General features: G+C 31.6%; 1 protein-coding gene across 1 annotated transcript in view; it reads left to right on the top strand.

Moving 5' to 3' along the window:
- The window catches only part of LOC121123743 (uncharacterized), a 65,870-nt gene extending 64,021 nt beyond the window's left edge, over window positions 1–1,849 (top strand). The window contains exon 6 of the mRNA XM_040718875.1: window positions 98–1,849. Within this exon, the coding sequence (XP_040574809.1) occupies window positions 98–445 (348 nt within the window). The 3' untranslated portion in view covers window positions 446–1,849. The remainder of the gene's footprint in view (window positions 1–97) is intronic.
- The last annotated feature ends 12,113 nt before the right edge of the window (window positions 1,850–13,962 follow it).

Genomic DNA, 13,962 nt, shown 5'->3' with positions numbered 1-13,962 from the left:
AAATTTCGAAATCTTTTAAAAACAGATTTTTTCCTTGCACAATGTTGAAGTGAGTTGAATATATAACTTTATGTATATTTGAACTATTTTACAATAGATTGTTCAAGACATACCCAAGGAATCCTGCAACATCCTCCCCAAAAAAGTCTGCAAAAACGTTACAAAACTTATTCCGTCACTAAAGACCAAGTTCACATGTATGGAAATCCCAAAGGAAGTCTGCTCTCAAATCCCTAATCACAAAAAAGTTACAAATACAAAAGTTAAGAAAATCTGCAAAATGACATCGGGTGCATGGCGCCCATATGGTCCATGGAGCCCCTGCTCTGTTTCCTGTGGAAATGGAACACAAGAGAGACGAAGGAAATGTAACAAAGAAGGAAAATGTCGGGGATTTTCATCAGAGACACGGATCTGTTCCGGGCCATCTTGTGCAAATTTATAACATTTCTGAAATCGTGAGCGGAAAATACTATTCTGTTAAATTAATCCCCTGGATTTCCATTCCCAGTAATTTCGACCCCTGAAAAATGCATTCCCATTTTAGGCAGGATATTTTGTGCTGTAATATGGTTTGTATATATAAACTGCAAAGCAGATTTGTGTAACGCTGGGTCTACTAGGTATTATTAATATGATGGAAGACGGATATTATTTATGGACGACCATTTTATATGCCTTATATAGATTTGAAATTACATCATCAATAGTGAATCTTTGGACATGATACCTTGGGCAATACATGTAAATCCCGTCATTGAGCTTCTTATAACGGCTTTCACTACCATTAATCTATTTCTTCTCCATGTCTTCCATCATTAATAATCTCTAGTATTCATGCCTCCCTGAGCAGCTTTACTCAAAAACTACAAACTATGTAGTTTAGAATTATATAAAATATGACGTCATAAAACATTCCTCCTAGATATTGATATGAAAAATCCCATTTCGTTATCTTTTTTATATATCTTAACCTTCCTCCCAAAAATTTACAGAAATAAGACTCAAATTCTGTTGGTTGTATTGTTGTATCGGTCCTGATTTATTCAGTCCAGTCTAGTCTTAGGACCTTTCCTGTCAGTCCTTAGGACTGACAGTCATTCGGACTGGCCCTTAAATATTGGTCCTTGGAATTTTCCCTAAAAATGTCGATTATTTATTAAGCCGAGTAAGATTATTGCAAATATCTGGCAAAAATATTCTTCTTTTCATAATAATACGAACATATATTATTTTGACTTAGTTATATTTTGTATTACATTATATAACGGTACAATAATAGAAAGGAAAAACTCCCTTAATGACGTCACGAAGAATATATTTTACCTCTTCTAAGGTCCAAAAAGGGGTACTTGATGGGACCTAACTGGACTGGACCACGGTCCTAAATAAGGAACGTCACAACAATACATAGTTGGTAGACGTTTCTTTCCAAACATGGAATTATTATTCAATAATGATTGCGCATAGTTCACTCCTTATCAAGAGCTAACTTTAATTCAACCTATCAACATTCAGAACACTAGATATTGGAAAGAAACATATAAATCGACAGCTGACAAAAAATAGAGTGTAAATTTTTGTGGTAGTGAGGTTCCTGTAATGACCTTTTAAGGGGGGTCGAATTTACTGGGAATAAGTAAATAGGGAATGAATTTATGAGGAACCTATTTTCCCAGCACAGTCTTCAAAATATTTAATTTTAAAGCATCTAATATTACCTGTAATAATTTATGATTATTTATTTGTTACTATGTATTTATTTAATAAGCCTAAACTTTGTAAGTACTATGAGTATTTATGGGGAAAAAATACCTTGGCAAAATTTCAAATATAGTTAATTTTTTTACTTTTCACGGATTAATTTACAGATTTTCTCTTTTTCTATGTAGGTACATTTTTATTCCTGGTTAATATAAATTTACAATTTGATACGTTTATACATTGTTATAATTGATTTAGGTCAGGAAATGACCTGGTTAATAATATCAAACAAGTAAACGGTATCTATGTTTTTATCGTAGTTATTTATCCATAAATACTAGTGATCGGTCTGGGAATCTTAGACCGGTCTGACACCGTTATGATTTTTATTCGACAAAGTTTGGTCTTGATCGGTTCTAAAGAAAAACTCGGATTAAATAGGCCCCATAGAATTTTTTTCTTCTGTCGTGTAGTTCTAAACGTGCTATAAATTGTAAATTGAATGATTTAAACTCTAATTTCCAACTAAAAACGTGGATTTTGATCTCTTTTTTGGAAAAATATGGCCAATTTAAGTAATTTTGTTTAACTAAATCTGCCATATGTGATTAAAACTCGATATTTTATTCTGTAGCATTGTTGTAAGCGTCGTGCTGAAATTTATAAATTGAATGATTTAAACACTAATTTTTAACTGAAAACAGGGAATTTATATATTTGAAAAAAATATGGTCAATTTAAATACATTTTTAACCTAATTATGCCAAAAAGCTTGAAATGCAGTATCGTCTTCTTTAACATAGTTCTAAACATGTTAAAAATGGTAAATTGAATGATTTTAACACTAATTTCCTACTAAAATTATGGATTTGGAATTTTAGACAAAAATATGGTCAATTTAAGCCCTTTATCTACCTAACTATACCGTAAAAGCTTAAAATACAGTATTTTCTTTGGTGGGACAGTTCTAAACGAGCCCAACACTTTTATTTTCTATTTTGGTCTCATTTAAAATTCGGTGCTGAAAGATTCTATAGATTGTTGACGACGTCATATACGTTCCAAAATTGTGAACATTGTCACAATTACGTAATATACAAAGTTGCCACTCCTTGAGACTTATTTCAAGATCTTGGGATGTCAATACATTATGTATGTTTGGATAATTTTTATCAAAATGTCAAATCTTAGGATTTTATGCATGCAACAATAATTTATTACTTTCCTTTGATCATATTAATTATAATTTCAAACTTTGCTATTCTAAAGTGTTAAGAGTTTGTACTATTCAATTCGTTTTCAACTCACTCAGATTTCGTTCTCTTTTCGTATGATTGTAACTGCGGCTAAATAATATATTAGAAAGAACGGTGGAACATGTTAAAACTGGTAGCCTCCTATAGCCTTAATCACAAAACTTGAATAAGGGAATGCTCATCAACAGTACAAAGATAGGCTTAGAACGCATTACCAAAATGGTTTTATACACTTATCAGCAAATATTATTCAAGGTGATAAAGAATATGAAATAAAACTGATTCTAGGTAAGTGTCAAATTCTATTGATCTTCTGTAAATATTTATTATTTTCTTGGAATTTCATGTTAATTCCTGGGATATTTAGGAGGTAATCTTGGGCTATTATAAAAATCATGTGTCTCAAAATTGTGAACATTAGCAAACTAACGAAACTAATGTCACATTAAGCTCAATGTGTTGCAGATTTTTACAAATCATAAATCAGGATAAGAAAGAAAATTAGTCAACAGATTGAGATAAAAAAATCGTCTCGGGATTTTTAAATGATTAAATTTCGATTTAGGGTCTGATATCGCGGTCTGGATCGAAATATCCGTCGAAACTGTTCTCGAACAAAAATCAGTTAAGACCGAACTGGGAAAGAGAATTGATCTCGGACCAAGTCTCAGCACTAAAAAGTACCCATATTATACACTATTGTTGGTCATAGCAAATTAAAAAAAAAATATATATATATATATTTACAAATACAAAAACTGAGTGATTTATTTATTTAAGAAAAAAAAAATTCCACTGCAAATATTTCTTTTTGTTAATGACAGAAAACCCAATTTCAAATTGCAATGCTTTCAAAGACATCACAAATCATTTTGCATTTATCCGAGAAACAAACAAAGAGTAAGTTTTAATTTAATTCTCTTAAAGTTGATTGTCATACTGATCCTTTCTTTTGCAACTAATTTGATTTGGAAACCCATGCAGACTCTTATTTATTCAATCTTAAGAACAGTTTTGAAATTGGATCTGATTGTGCTGTATTTTTGGTTTGCAATTTTGTTTATAACTGTTCCTCCCATATTTTTAAACAAGGTTATACAACCAAAAAACATGTAAATTTGAATTTCAAATTGTAAATGATTTGATGAAGTTCATTTCTCGAATTCTAACTACGTGGAACCCCCTTTTATTCCCACTTGAGTCATGCATCCATTTTCATTAAATAAACTTTCTACACTTACAGTACTTATTGTATAACATCCGTTTTATGTAATGCCCTTTTTGTTTAAAGTCGTATAAAATACAAATTAAACTATTGTGAGTTTTAATTTTAAAAATAAAAATAGTTATAAAAAATATGAGGAAGACCAATCTTTGCCAAAATATGTATATTGACATTCTAGAAATGTTAAACACAATATATTTAGCTCTTGTTTAACTCTTATTTATTATTGCACAAAAAATAAAAAATTGACTCATATGGGAAAAGGAAAAATATTTATTTCAAATATAAAAATTACATTGTTGATTCAATGTCACTTAAAAACATGAATCCAGTTGGGACGCACTGTATATTACAAAGTCTTCTGCCAAGAAGCCCTTGCAGCTGTCATAAGCTTATCCTTGCCTACTCTTGGAACAGTATTAGCCTTCCTCTCCACCAAAGCCGACAAAGCAAAGTCCAATAAATGTAATAAGACCAAATATGTTCAAAAAAGAACACACACGACACAAGGACAGTTTTATCATTAGAGGAGGGTGTTTGAAATTTGAAAGCAAATTACAGTTCTTGGAGACATTTTCTGGATCCATGGTAGTACTTTAGTGCTCAGAAAGTCCAAGTAGGTACCCTGGTTGATCTTAAAACCATGTAAGTAAATAAAACAGGAGATTTTTTGCCTTTTGAGGTCCTTGCACCCCATACTTAGAGATGAGATTTATGTAGAGCTTGAGGAGAAGGTAGGAGCGAGACTCCGTACTAGGGGCAGGGAGAGAAAATGACTTACTGCTATAAAGAGGAGACACATCTACATTTAAAATAGAAACGAATTTCACTCAAATTTTGTGTGAGATATTATTGATAGAAGTCCTAATCAAAAATGAAAATTGTGATGACTTAAAGATTAATAAATTAGCATTTGAATTAATATTTTGATTATTGGAATATAGAATCTAAAGATACAACACTAACATTTTTTTTAAAGTGTAGAGTGGTTAAGTCAAGGAATGAAGAAAAAGTATCCTTCTGTCCTCCCCCCTATTGCCCGTTTGATTTGTAAAAATCTTGAGTTAATTTATTCAGTTTAAACAGAAAATGAGATTTCATAATAAAATATACAAAAAACGGTACTATAACAAAACGTCACAAGAGAAAATGTCAAAAGACAATACGTTAACACCAAATGTCGACCGGACAATTTTCATAGGGATATTTCAAATCAAAAAATGCCAACACAAAAAAGATTTGAGGATATCATTAAATTGTAACCAATTAATTTAAATTTACGTTTAAATAAACCCCTTATTTGCTTAACTATACGTTTTTAGTAAATTTCAAGAATATTTTAGTTTGTCAATAGATTTCGTTGCAGATATAACTATTTTCACGTTTATTGTATTGTGACTTCAAACTATCATGGAAGTAATTAAGACTCAAGAAGGGGGAAATATATATTTTTGCAGTATGGGCTTTCATATCTACTCGATCAAGAAAATTCTAATAAAAATTTATTAGGGGTGTACCGATTAATCAGAGTCGGGGTTTGGAAGTATTGGAATTGTTTATCGGAATCTGCTATATATTTCTGATTCTACCGGTACCTATGCATACTTATTTATACAGATTAATTTAATTATTTGAGCTCTTTTTTTAAAAGACAAAATTACGTTTAATAGTCAATAAAATAGCTCTAGACTAGACCAAGGTTAATAGAAATAAAAGGTTAGACCATCATGTAATCGGGCTTGCTAGAATTTTTAATTTGATATATCGTACCAACTTTTGGGCCAGACAGACTGATTTTGACAAAACGCTAAACCAATCCTAGTCTATGACGTCACTTTTACTATAATTTTCAATTTGATGTACCTTACCGACTGCTGGGCATAAAAGACATATTTTGCAAAAAAATACACAACAACTCATATCAGTTATACTCTTTGACATCAATATTAAAAAGCGTGGTGGAAGTCAAACATCAGTCGTACACGCGTTATGGTATAATCTCGTATTTCTATTAGTCTTAGACTAGACAACGTCGTTCTGACAAATTAAAAAAAAGAAAAGAGAGGGGAGGAAGTACATCGAAGAATGATAAAAATATGCTAGTATTTACAGGAAATGTACTTGAAAGTAACAATTTAGAAATAACCAAGCTTAATACAAATACAAGGTTATACCTTAACGCTTTTCCGACAGATGATTAACTTCCACCACGCTTTTTAATGGTGACGTCAAAGAGTATAACTGTTATCACAAGTAGCTATATATCACCTTCCTTGACTATTACTGTTAGAATACCGTTATTATACTCTATAACAGGGGTTGGGAACCCATGTCTTGCAAGAAAAATTTGGCGCTTTGGATGAGTACATATGGCTCGCAGACAAATTTCTATTTAAAAAAAAAAAAAGGACAAAGCATGTTAATTTTTAGGTTTGCATGGAAAAATTTATTTATGAGAAAGAAAATTTTGGATCCAGAAATAGGAGTATAATTGTTTCTTAAGGATTTTTTTGCAATAAAAAGTTCATTCGGGCAAATTATGCAGCAGCGAATTTTGTAATTTTGTGAAATTAAAATCAAAAGATATTAATTTTTTAGAAATTTGTTAGAAAATGATATAAAAGAAGTGTATGTAGGGTCAGCGCCATTATAAACAACAATTCAATCACCAAATGCCATTGTCATCCTATTATTATTTAGAAAAACAAGCAAAAAAAAAAAAAATCTTAGAAACAATTAAGGTCAAAATCAGTTCCATCAATTATAGTTAACCAGTGCTTCAGTAAATTTACAGTAAATGTGGCTGCTCAATTACATTTTTTTTTTTGTATTGGTATATATTCATCAAAATAGTCCGCTATACTTTTTTTACCTGTGACGTTTTGTTCGTTCTACGTTTTGTACGTTCGACGTTTTGTTCCAAGCTTTGTCTCTTTACATTTTGTCTTTCCAAATTATGTCCTAGCACTCAAAAATACTATATAAATTGAAGTTATTATTTTTATGATCATTACATGTAATTCTATGACGGGTCCACTCTAAACTTTTTAAAAGATTGATATAAATGTTTAATTTATTGATAATTAAAGACCACCAACCTTAAAATATTTAAGATCAAAGTTAACTCTTTTAATTACAAAAGTAAAAAAAAACATATTTTTTTTTTACCATTTGAAATGGGGCCCGATAAGCCCATCAATTTTAATACTTGTCTCAGAAGTAGTGATGCGTATTTCAAACACCAAGGAATAACGTTCTTCGATCAGCTTGACTCAAATGGAACCGTTTTGAACAATTTCATACTTTCGTTAAGCCCCAAAACATTGTTCCGGATCAAAAAACTGGATAAAAAGCGTTCAGGGTAATAACTTTGGTACGTCAAACGAATGAACGCAAAGTATAGAATATCGGTTATTGGCTCATAATGTCCTCAAGAATTCTATAAAAAGGACTGATATCCTTGACACACTTCCTACACATATACTAGTGGTCTAAAGAGGGTGAGGTATGACAGTTACAAGGTCCAATTATGGACCTTGTAAAAACAGATCCCTGCAATGTATACACTGTTGTGATCCATGTAGCAGAGAACGGATATGTTGAGATATGTCTGAAAAAGCTCTCTAGAGATATTTATTACCTCTGACCGTCTGAGCATACCCTTGAAATGACTCCAGAAAGACTATCTAGAAATATACAGTAAAAACTCTTATGATTGTATAATCCTGACTGTAAACTTATTCCAACAATTAAGACTCATAAAATCAACACAAAATCAAATGATTATTAATGTATTATAATATTAAGACTTATTATTAGGTAACAAATAATTAAATTTGAATAAGGACCATGATTAATGACGGTAAACTAAGAGTAACTCTTATCCGAGTTCATCGATGTACAAGAAGAAAAGTGTCTGTACGAATTTGTACACTACGACTCCTGGGCAAAGTATTCCGGAAAGTAAAAAAAAGAAGTAATTCCTTAGATTATTATGCTCTCCTCCGGCTTCATCTCTCAGTCAACCGATGGGCTCGAGAGAACTCCCCATCCCCCTCCTCTGAATACTTGGAAGCCAAATTCACAACTTCTTCTGCACAATAACACCTTTTATCTACTTTTCGTGACCCTTCTAAGTGTTAATTACTAGAATATCCTGAAAAAGTCGAGATCCTTCTCGTTTTCCTACGACAATATATTATTCGTTTCACTTTACATCCCTACGCTTGACGTACCGAAGTTCTTTCTTTATTATTAAAAGGTTGCGATGATTGAATATCAACTATCCTCTGTTGCTGTCTCCAATTTTGAGATAGAAAGAGAAAGTATGAAGTGCGGGCAAGCTTATACAGGATACCCAAAGTATACCCGTTAGTAATTTTGAAAAACCCATTCAGCGATTCTTTCCAGAAGTGGCTTAGGTATAAGTTAGCAACGTCCTCATTTCTTACCGATAAACCGTGAGCGAGTCCGGAGAATAGAAAGTGTTCATTCTGTAAAAAGGAGACATCATTTAATGTTTTCTACTTTTGCCAAATGATTGTACCCATGTTGGGGGTAGTGGAGGACATAGTATGGCGTCACTTCGAAGTGAGACTCAGCCTGATGGATTAGCTTGTCGTCACGTCACCTTCATATAATCAGTGTCTCAAAATAGAGAACATTATTTCCTTGGTCCAGGAAATACTCTACGCGGCAATGCACACGGACGGGATTATTGCACCCGGAATCCAAAGCTGCGTTTCCACTTTGATTAAAATCATGGACTCCTTCTCAGATGGAGGCACACCACTAGCCAGATAATAATTTTTAATGATACTCTACATACCTACTGTTGACAAATAACATCCAATCAAGGAACGTCGCTTTTTTATATTAACCTGCTTCTCTATCTCTGAGAACTTTTAATGGGAGATTTACTTGTTATAAGCCTCTTTAAAGGGAGGAATAAAAATAAAAATGTGGAAGTCGTGGATCTAGATTATTGGTTTCGTTTAATTATAGTTAATTATATAAATATTAATAATTTTATATTATGGATATTCACAAAAACCATTTTTTAATAGATATTTGAAATGAACAATTATGATATTTGAAACTCTTTGAAATCATTATAGATTGTCTTATTATAAATACACACGGACCAGAAAACATATTTGAACTTCTTGAATAAACCTAAAAATGCATAGAAATTGATGGAAAAGGTATACAAGTTGACGGACGATAATTAATATTAGCCCTGTTCATGTGAAAATATAGTGCCTAAACAATTAGAATAATAATAATACAGTTAGTTAAAATTGTACTTGTTGAAGTGTGTAAATATTTGATGTACAAGCGTCTACTGGGAACTTAGTTGAAGTTATTATTTTTAACTATTTGCTTTAAATAATTGTTTGTTCTTTAAAAGACATTGTTTATTCTTTTTCTTGAGAAAAAAACTTTATATTTCTTAAATATTCATGACAGACAACATCTGCTTCCCATCGTTTTCTTAAAAGGGTAAATCTTACTTCTTGGGGTTTATCAAATACGTCTTGAATTTAAGTTTGATTGAATCCTTAATGAAATAAAAACTTTAAATGTAATTTATTATCATTGATTTTAAATTGCTATTCAGCTTTTTATATACTCCCTTTAAAAAGAAAACAATCTATAAAGTGCTTCTTTTTTTTATGAATAACAATGGATATAATCATATAAGATGAACCTCAATATTATATTTATAAATCTTCATAATGTATTTTCCATACTTCTTCCCACCTTATAGTTTGAATTGTAAAAAATAAGACCGTTTGTATATTAAAAAACAAATGCAAAAAATGAGATAGTAACTGGTGATGTGTTTGTCCTTACTTAGGACTGAAGTGTTGCAGTCCTTTCTAGTTCAGTCTCAGTCTGGTCCTGTTCACTCCTGTGTATACGTCCTAAAAACTTATAAGTAATAATGTAAATCATGTGTTTTTTAAATGGCCTATTAGTTAGTAATAGCTAATAAAAACAAGGAATTTTCTTTTTCTTAGCAGTTGTCATTATTATTTTATTCCTGAGTACTGAACATCTTTTCCTAAATAGATTCAATTATGTTCAAAACCTGATCGACCATTCGTGTGTGCTTATAAAACACGGAGCTTAACCCTGAGGATTTGTTACTGAGTTATAATTCTAATTCCTTGTTGAACTGAGAGTATAAATGGGGATTAACATTAGAATAATTCTGGTAAATTCCTTTTCTCCTCCCTCTCTTGTCAGAGCTGATTGTAGCTGATGTAATGAAACGTAATAAGCATGATTCTTTCTCTCCTCCAAAACTTTCTTCAAATTTTCAGGTTCACCATGTTGATATTCGGTTTATTTTTTTTAAATGCCCATTTTATACTGGATTTTCATCATTACTGATAAGGTTTGCTCCTTGATGACGTCACTCAACTTTATTTCTTCTTTGTTTAATCAGCTCTGTTACTGACAGTCCTAAGTCAGTCTTAAGGACTGGTACCAATGCCCCATAGGATCGGTCCTAAGACTGGACTAAACAGGACCAAAACGAACCAGCACAACATCTTTCCTTATCCATCTCTCTTTCTATATCTCTCTCCTTCTTCGTTCTGTACTTTTTTATATTCCTCTCTTTTCTTCTACCTTCATTCTTTGTTTATATTCAACTCTATTGAATCCTTCAACGCAACACCCTTTTTAGTATATATCTAAAATTAACCTATTTATATAAGTAATTATATATGGTTGTTGTTAATTTATGGGACTAAGGCTCCCATCCCTCCCCCAAATGATGACAGCTAGAAACGCATAGCTATCATGACATTAAAAGAATTATTCCGATGTCAATCTTCCATTCTATTACGAGGCCAACAAGGACTTCACGTATAACTTCCGAGCAAACACTAATTGTTACTCTACATCTTCCATGAGTACAAGCACTAGTTATTAATTTATACTTAGATGTTCCCTCCTTATAAATGGATAATAATGATAACGTCTTCTGAAAACCAACACACACTGTTTGGGATCATACTACAAAAAGTAGTGAGATCTTTTTAGATCATATTTGATACGGATTTTCCTATCTTAAAGCGAACATCCCAAATATTGATATGGACATTTTAACAATATTTTTTATTTATTTATTCTTAGTCGTTGTTATACATTATGATACTATAAATATCCGTAAACTAATTGAATACTTTGTTACTATTAAATTTTATAACTGTGAATTCATAATTTAAACTAGAATGGGTACTCCACCTCTCCACTTATAGTCCTTTTTCCTAGTCCTTTTTAAACCAATATTCAATTGAAATCTGAACACTTACTAATTCAATAATTAATTAAGGTTAAGAGATTGAAATTAATGAATCTTCCAATATATTAAAGCCTAAACTTCGTTACAAAAATAAAAATAAACCTGAGTTCTTTAGCTTTAGTATAAGTCGAGAGAAGGACACTTGAACGTGATCGACAAATATCTATTCGCGCATTCCAAGCAGTTGGGCGTCTCCATGAACATTGTCTACACCGTCAGCAAGTCCGAAACGTTGGAGAAGAAGAAGTACTCTGTCAAAAAGACCAAACTGCTCCCGGATGAGTTAAAGAAAACAGCCCAGGAGAATCCCTTCCAGTCAATGAGAGTACCTGCAAGATATATCGTGGTTTCAAACCAGACTGCTCAAAGAGCTACCAAAAAAAAAAAAAGTATTTTGAAGTCTTTTTTGACACTTTTAGCCCCCTATAGCCCTTATGCCAATCCCCCGAACACATTTATTAGGGGATTTCGAGGGGGGCCTACAATGTTCGTTATCCAAACACTAAGACCCTCAAAGCCACTGTCAGCCAGCACTGCAACGCCCTGACAGATTATTACATTTGCAGCAGGCGCCAGACCTTCTCACACAACCTTGAAGCCACCATTGCCGCTAAGGGTGGCTACATTAATGATTAAGAGATCTCAGACACACCTCTAAATAAACAAAATCAAACAAAAACATAACCTTCGTTCAACTTCGTTTGGGTAGGGTTAAAAGGAGTTGGAGAAAAGAAAATTAAATTTTGTAAACTGTAGAGACGAGATTATTTTTTGTTTAGTAATTTATTAGCAGACAGGACATATGTCCAATCAATACAAAAGCCATATCGAATAATTTTCTGAGAGTCGAGAATTAATTACATTTGTATTCTTCCACAACTTTATTCTTATGAACCCATTGTAGGTGCTTTAAAATGTACTTATCACTTCAAAGAATGAATTTTAATATGGTAAAAAATGTTTAATTTTTAAATTGTAATAACTTCGTAAAAAAATTATTCAATAGGATTGAAAATAAGCAGGTTCTTCCACTATAATTTAATCATTTTATTCTGATATTTTGAAGAAAAATAAAGTACTTGAGAAATAATTTTCTAAAATTCGGTATGTCCCATATGAGGGACACTATATATTGAAGGGTTAAAGTAGCCAAAATTTATCATCACTATAAAAGAATGATAAAGTGATAGTTTAAAATACTGCATGGGGCCAATATAAGACTCTTAAATCAATTAAAAGTTTTAAACTATACCTGCAATTCTTATGGATCTGACCACATCTTACAACTTTTCATAGAAAATCTATAATTGATTCAAAAATGTCTTGGAAATATTGGTTTGTATGTGCACTTGCGCTCAAAATTATTGAAAGTTTGTTTAAATGAGCCAACCAATGAAACAATGATATCAATACACAATTCAAAGAACTTTTGATTTCATGGGTATTTTATTGAAATTATTCATAGCCGTAAGAATAATGTCAATGAAAATCTGTCTAACGTGTTGATCTTTGTTTGAAAGTTTTTTCAGGATATCTTAATAGAATAAATATCTCTTCTGATGAACAAATGTTAAAGAAGATAAGAAATAGCATCTTTTTGGATGAGTATAAATTATGTTATAGTTTTCTCGTTTCCATTGGACACATACAGGAAGCATGTGGAATCATACAATAATTGTCTAGAAGAAGTCATAAAAAACAAAGGCTCTATTGACTAAACAAGGAAACACAATTTCTCTTGCATGGGTATTTTAAAGTTAATCTAACTGTATTTTGAATATTGATTCAAAATCTGTCATTTGTTCTTGCCTATCGCATCAAGTTTTTGAACAGAAGGAGTCAGGGAAAAAAATACTAACTACACATACTAAAAATCCTTAATTTAAGAGATAAAAATAATACATTATTTTTGTTTTAAGGGGTTTTATTTGTATATTGGCTGCTGAGCTCAATGTGTCACTAGTTGTTGGTTATCACATAATGTTTTTGAACTATAGGCTGATTAAAAGGTTTTATTTTATTCCATTCTAAGCCAGTGATCCTTGTCAGCTCTACTATCCCAGTAGCAAAGGAAACAAGGTTATTTTGTGTAACCTCCTTGTTGAGCCAAAAGGAAGTTCCCCATTTTTAAATCCACAAAATTAACCACTGGTGATCCTGGGGCATTTCAATCGTTTAAGTACTATTTTGATGTTTCCATACTCCTTCTTCATGGAGACAGAGTCTCCAATACAATTGTAAAGTAAAACACACTTTGAACTTGTTTTTGAGCTATTGATAAAGAGTCTCCACTACCTTGAATGATACAATAAAAGCAAAAGTTCCTTGCTTTGTTTATATAGTTGTCGTTCATTTACTTCTAGGTCACATATAATTTATTAAAAAAATGGATTAGTTCTACAATAAAAATTAAAAACAACAAAAATTAACAAGGGTATGAATAATTTTGAGGAAAAGTG

This window comes from Lepeophtheirus salmonis, chromosome 1, assembly GCF_016086655.4.
Source record: "Lepeophtheirus salmonis chromosome 1, UVic_Lsal_1.4, whole genome shotgun sequence".
Classification (NCBI taxonomy): Eukaryota; Metazoa; Arthropoda; class Copepoda; order Siphonostomatoida; family Caligidae; genus Lepeophtheirus; species Lepeophtheirus salmonis.
Note: the sequence above shows the minus strand (reverse complement) of the source record. Positions and strands in the feature narration are given on the sequence as shown.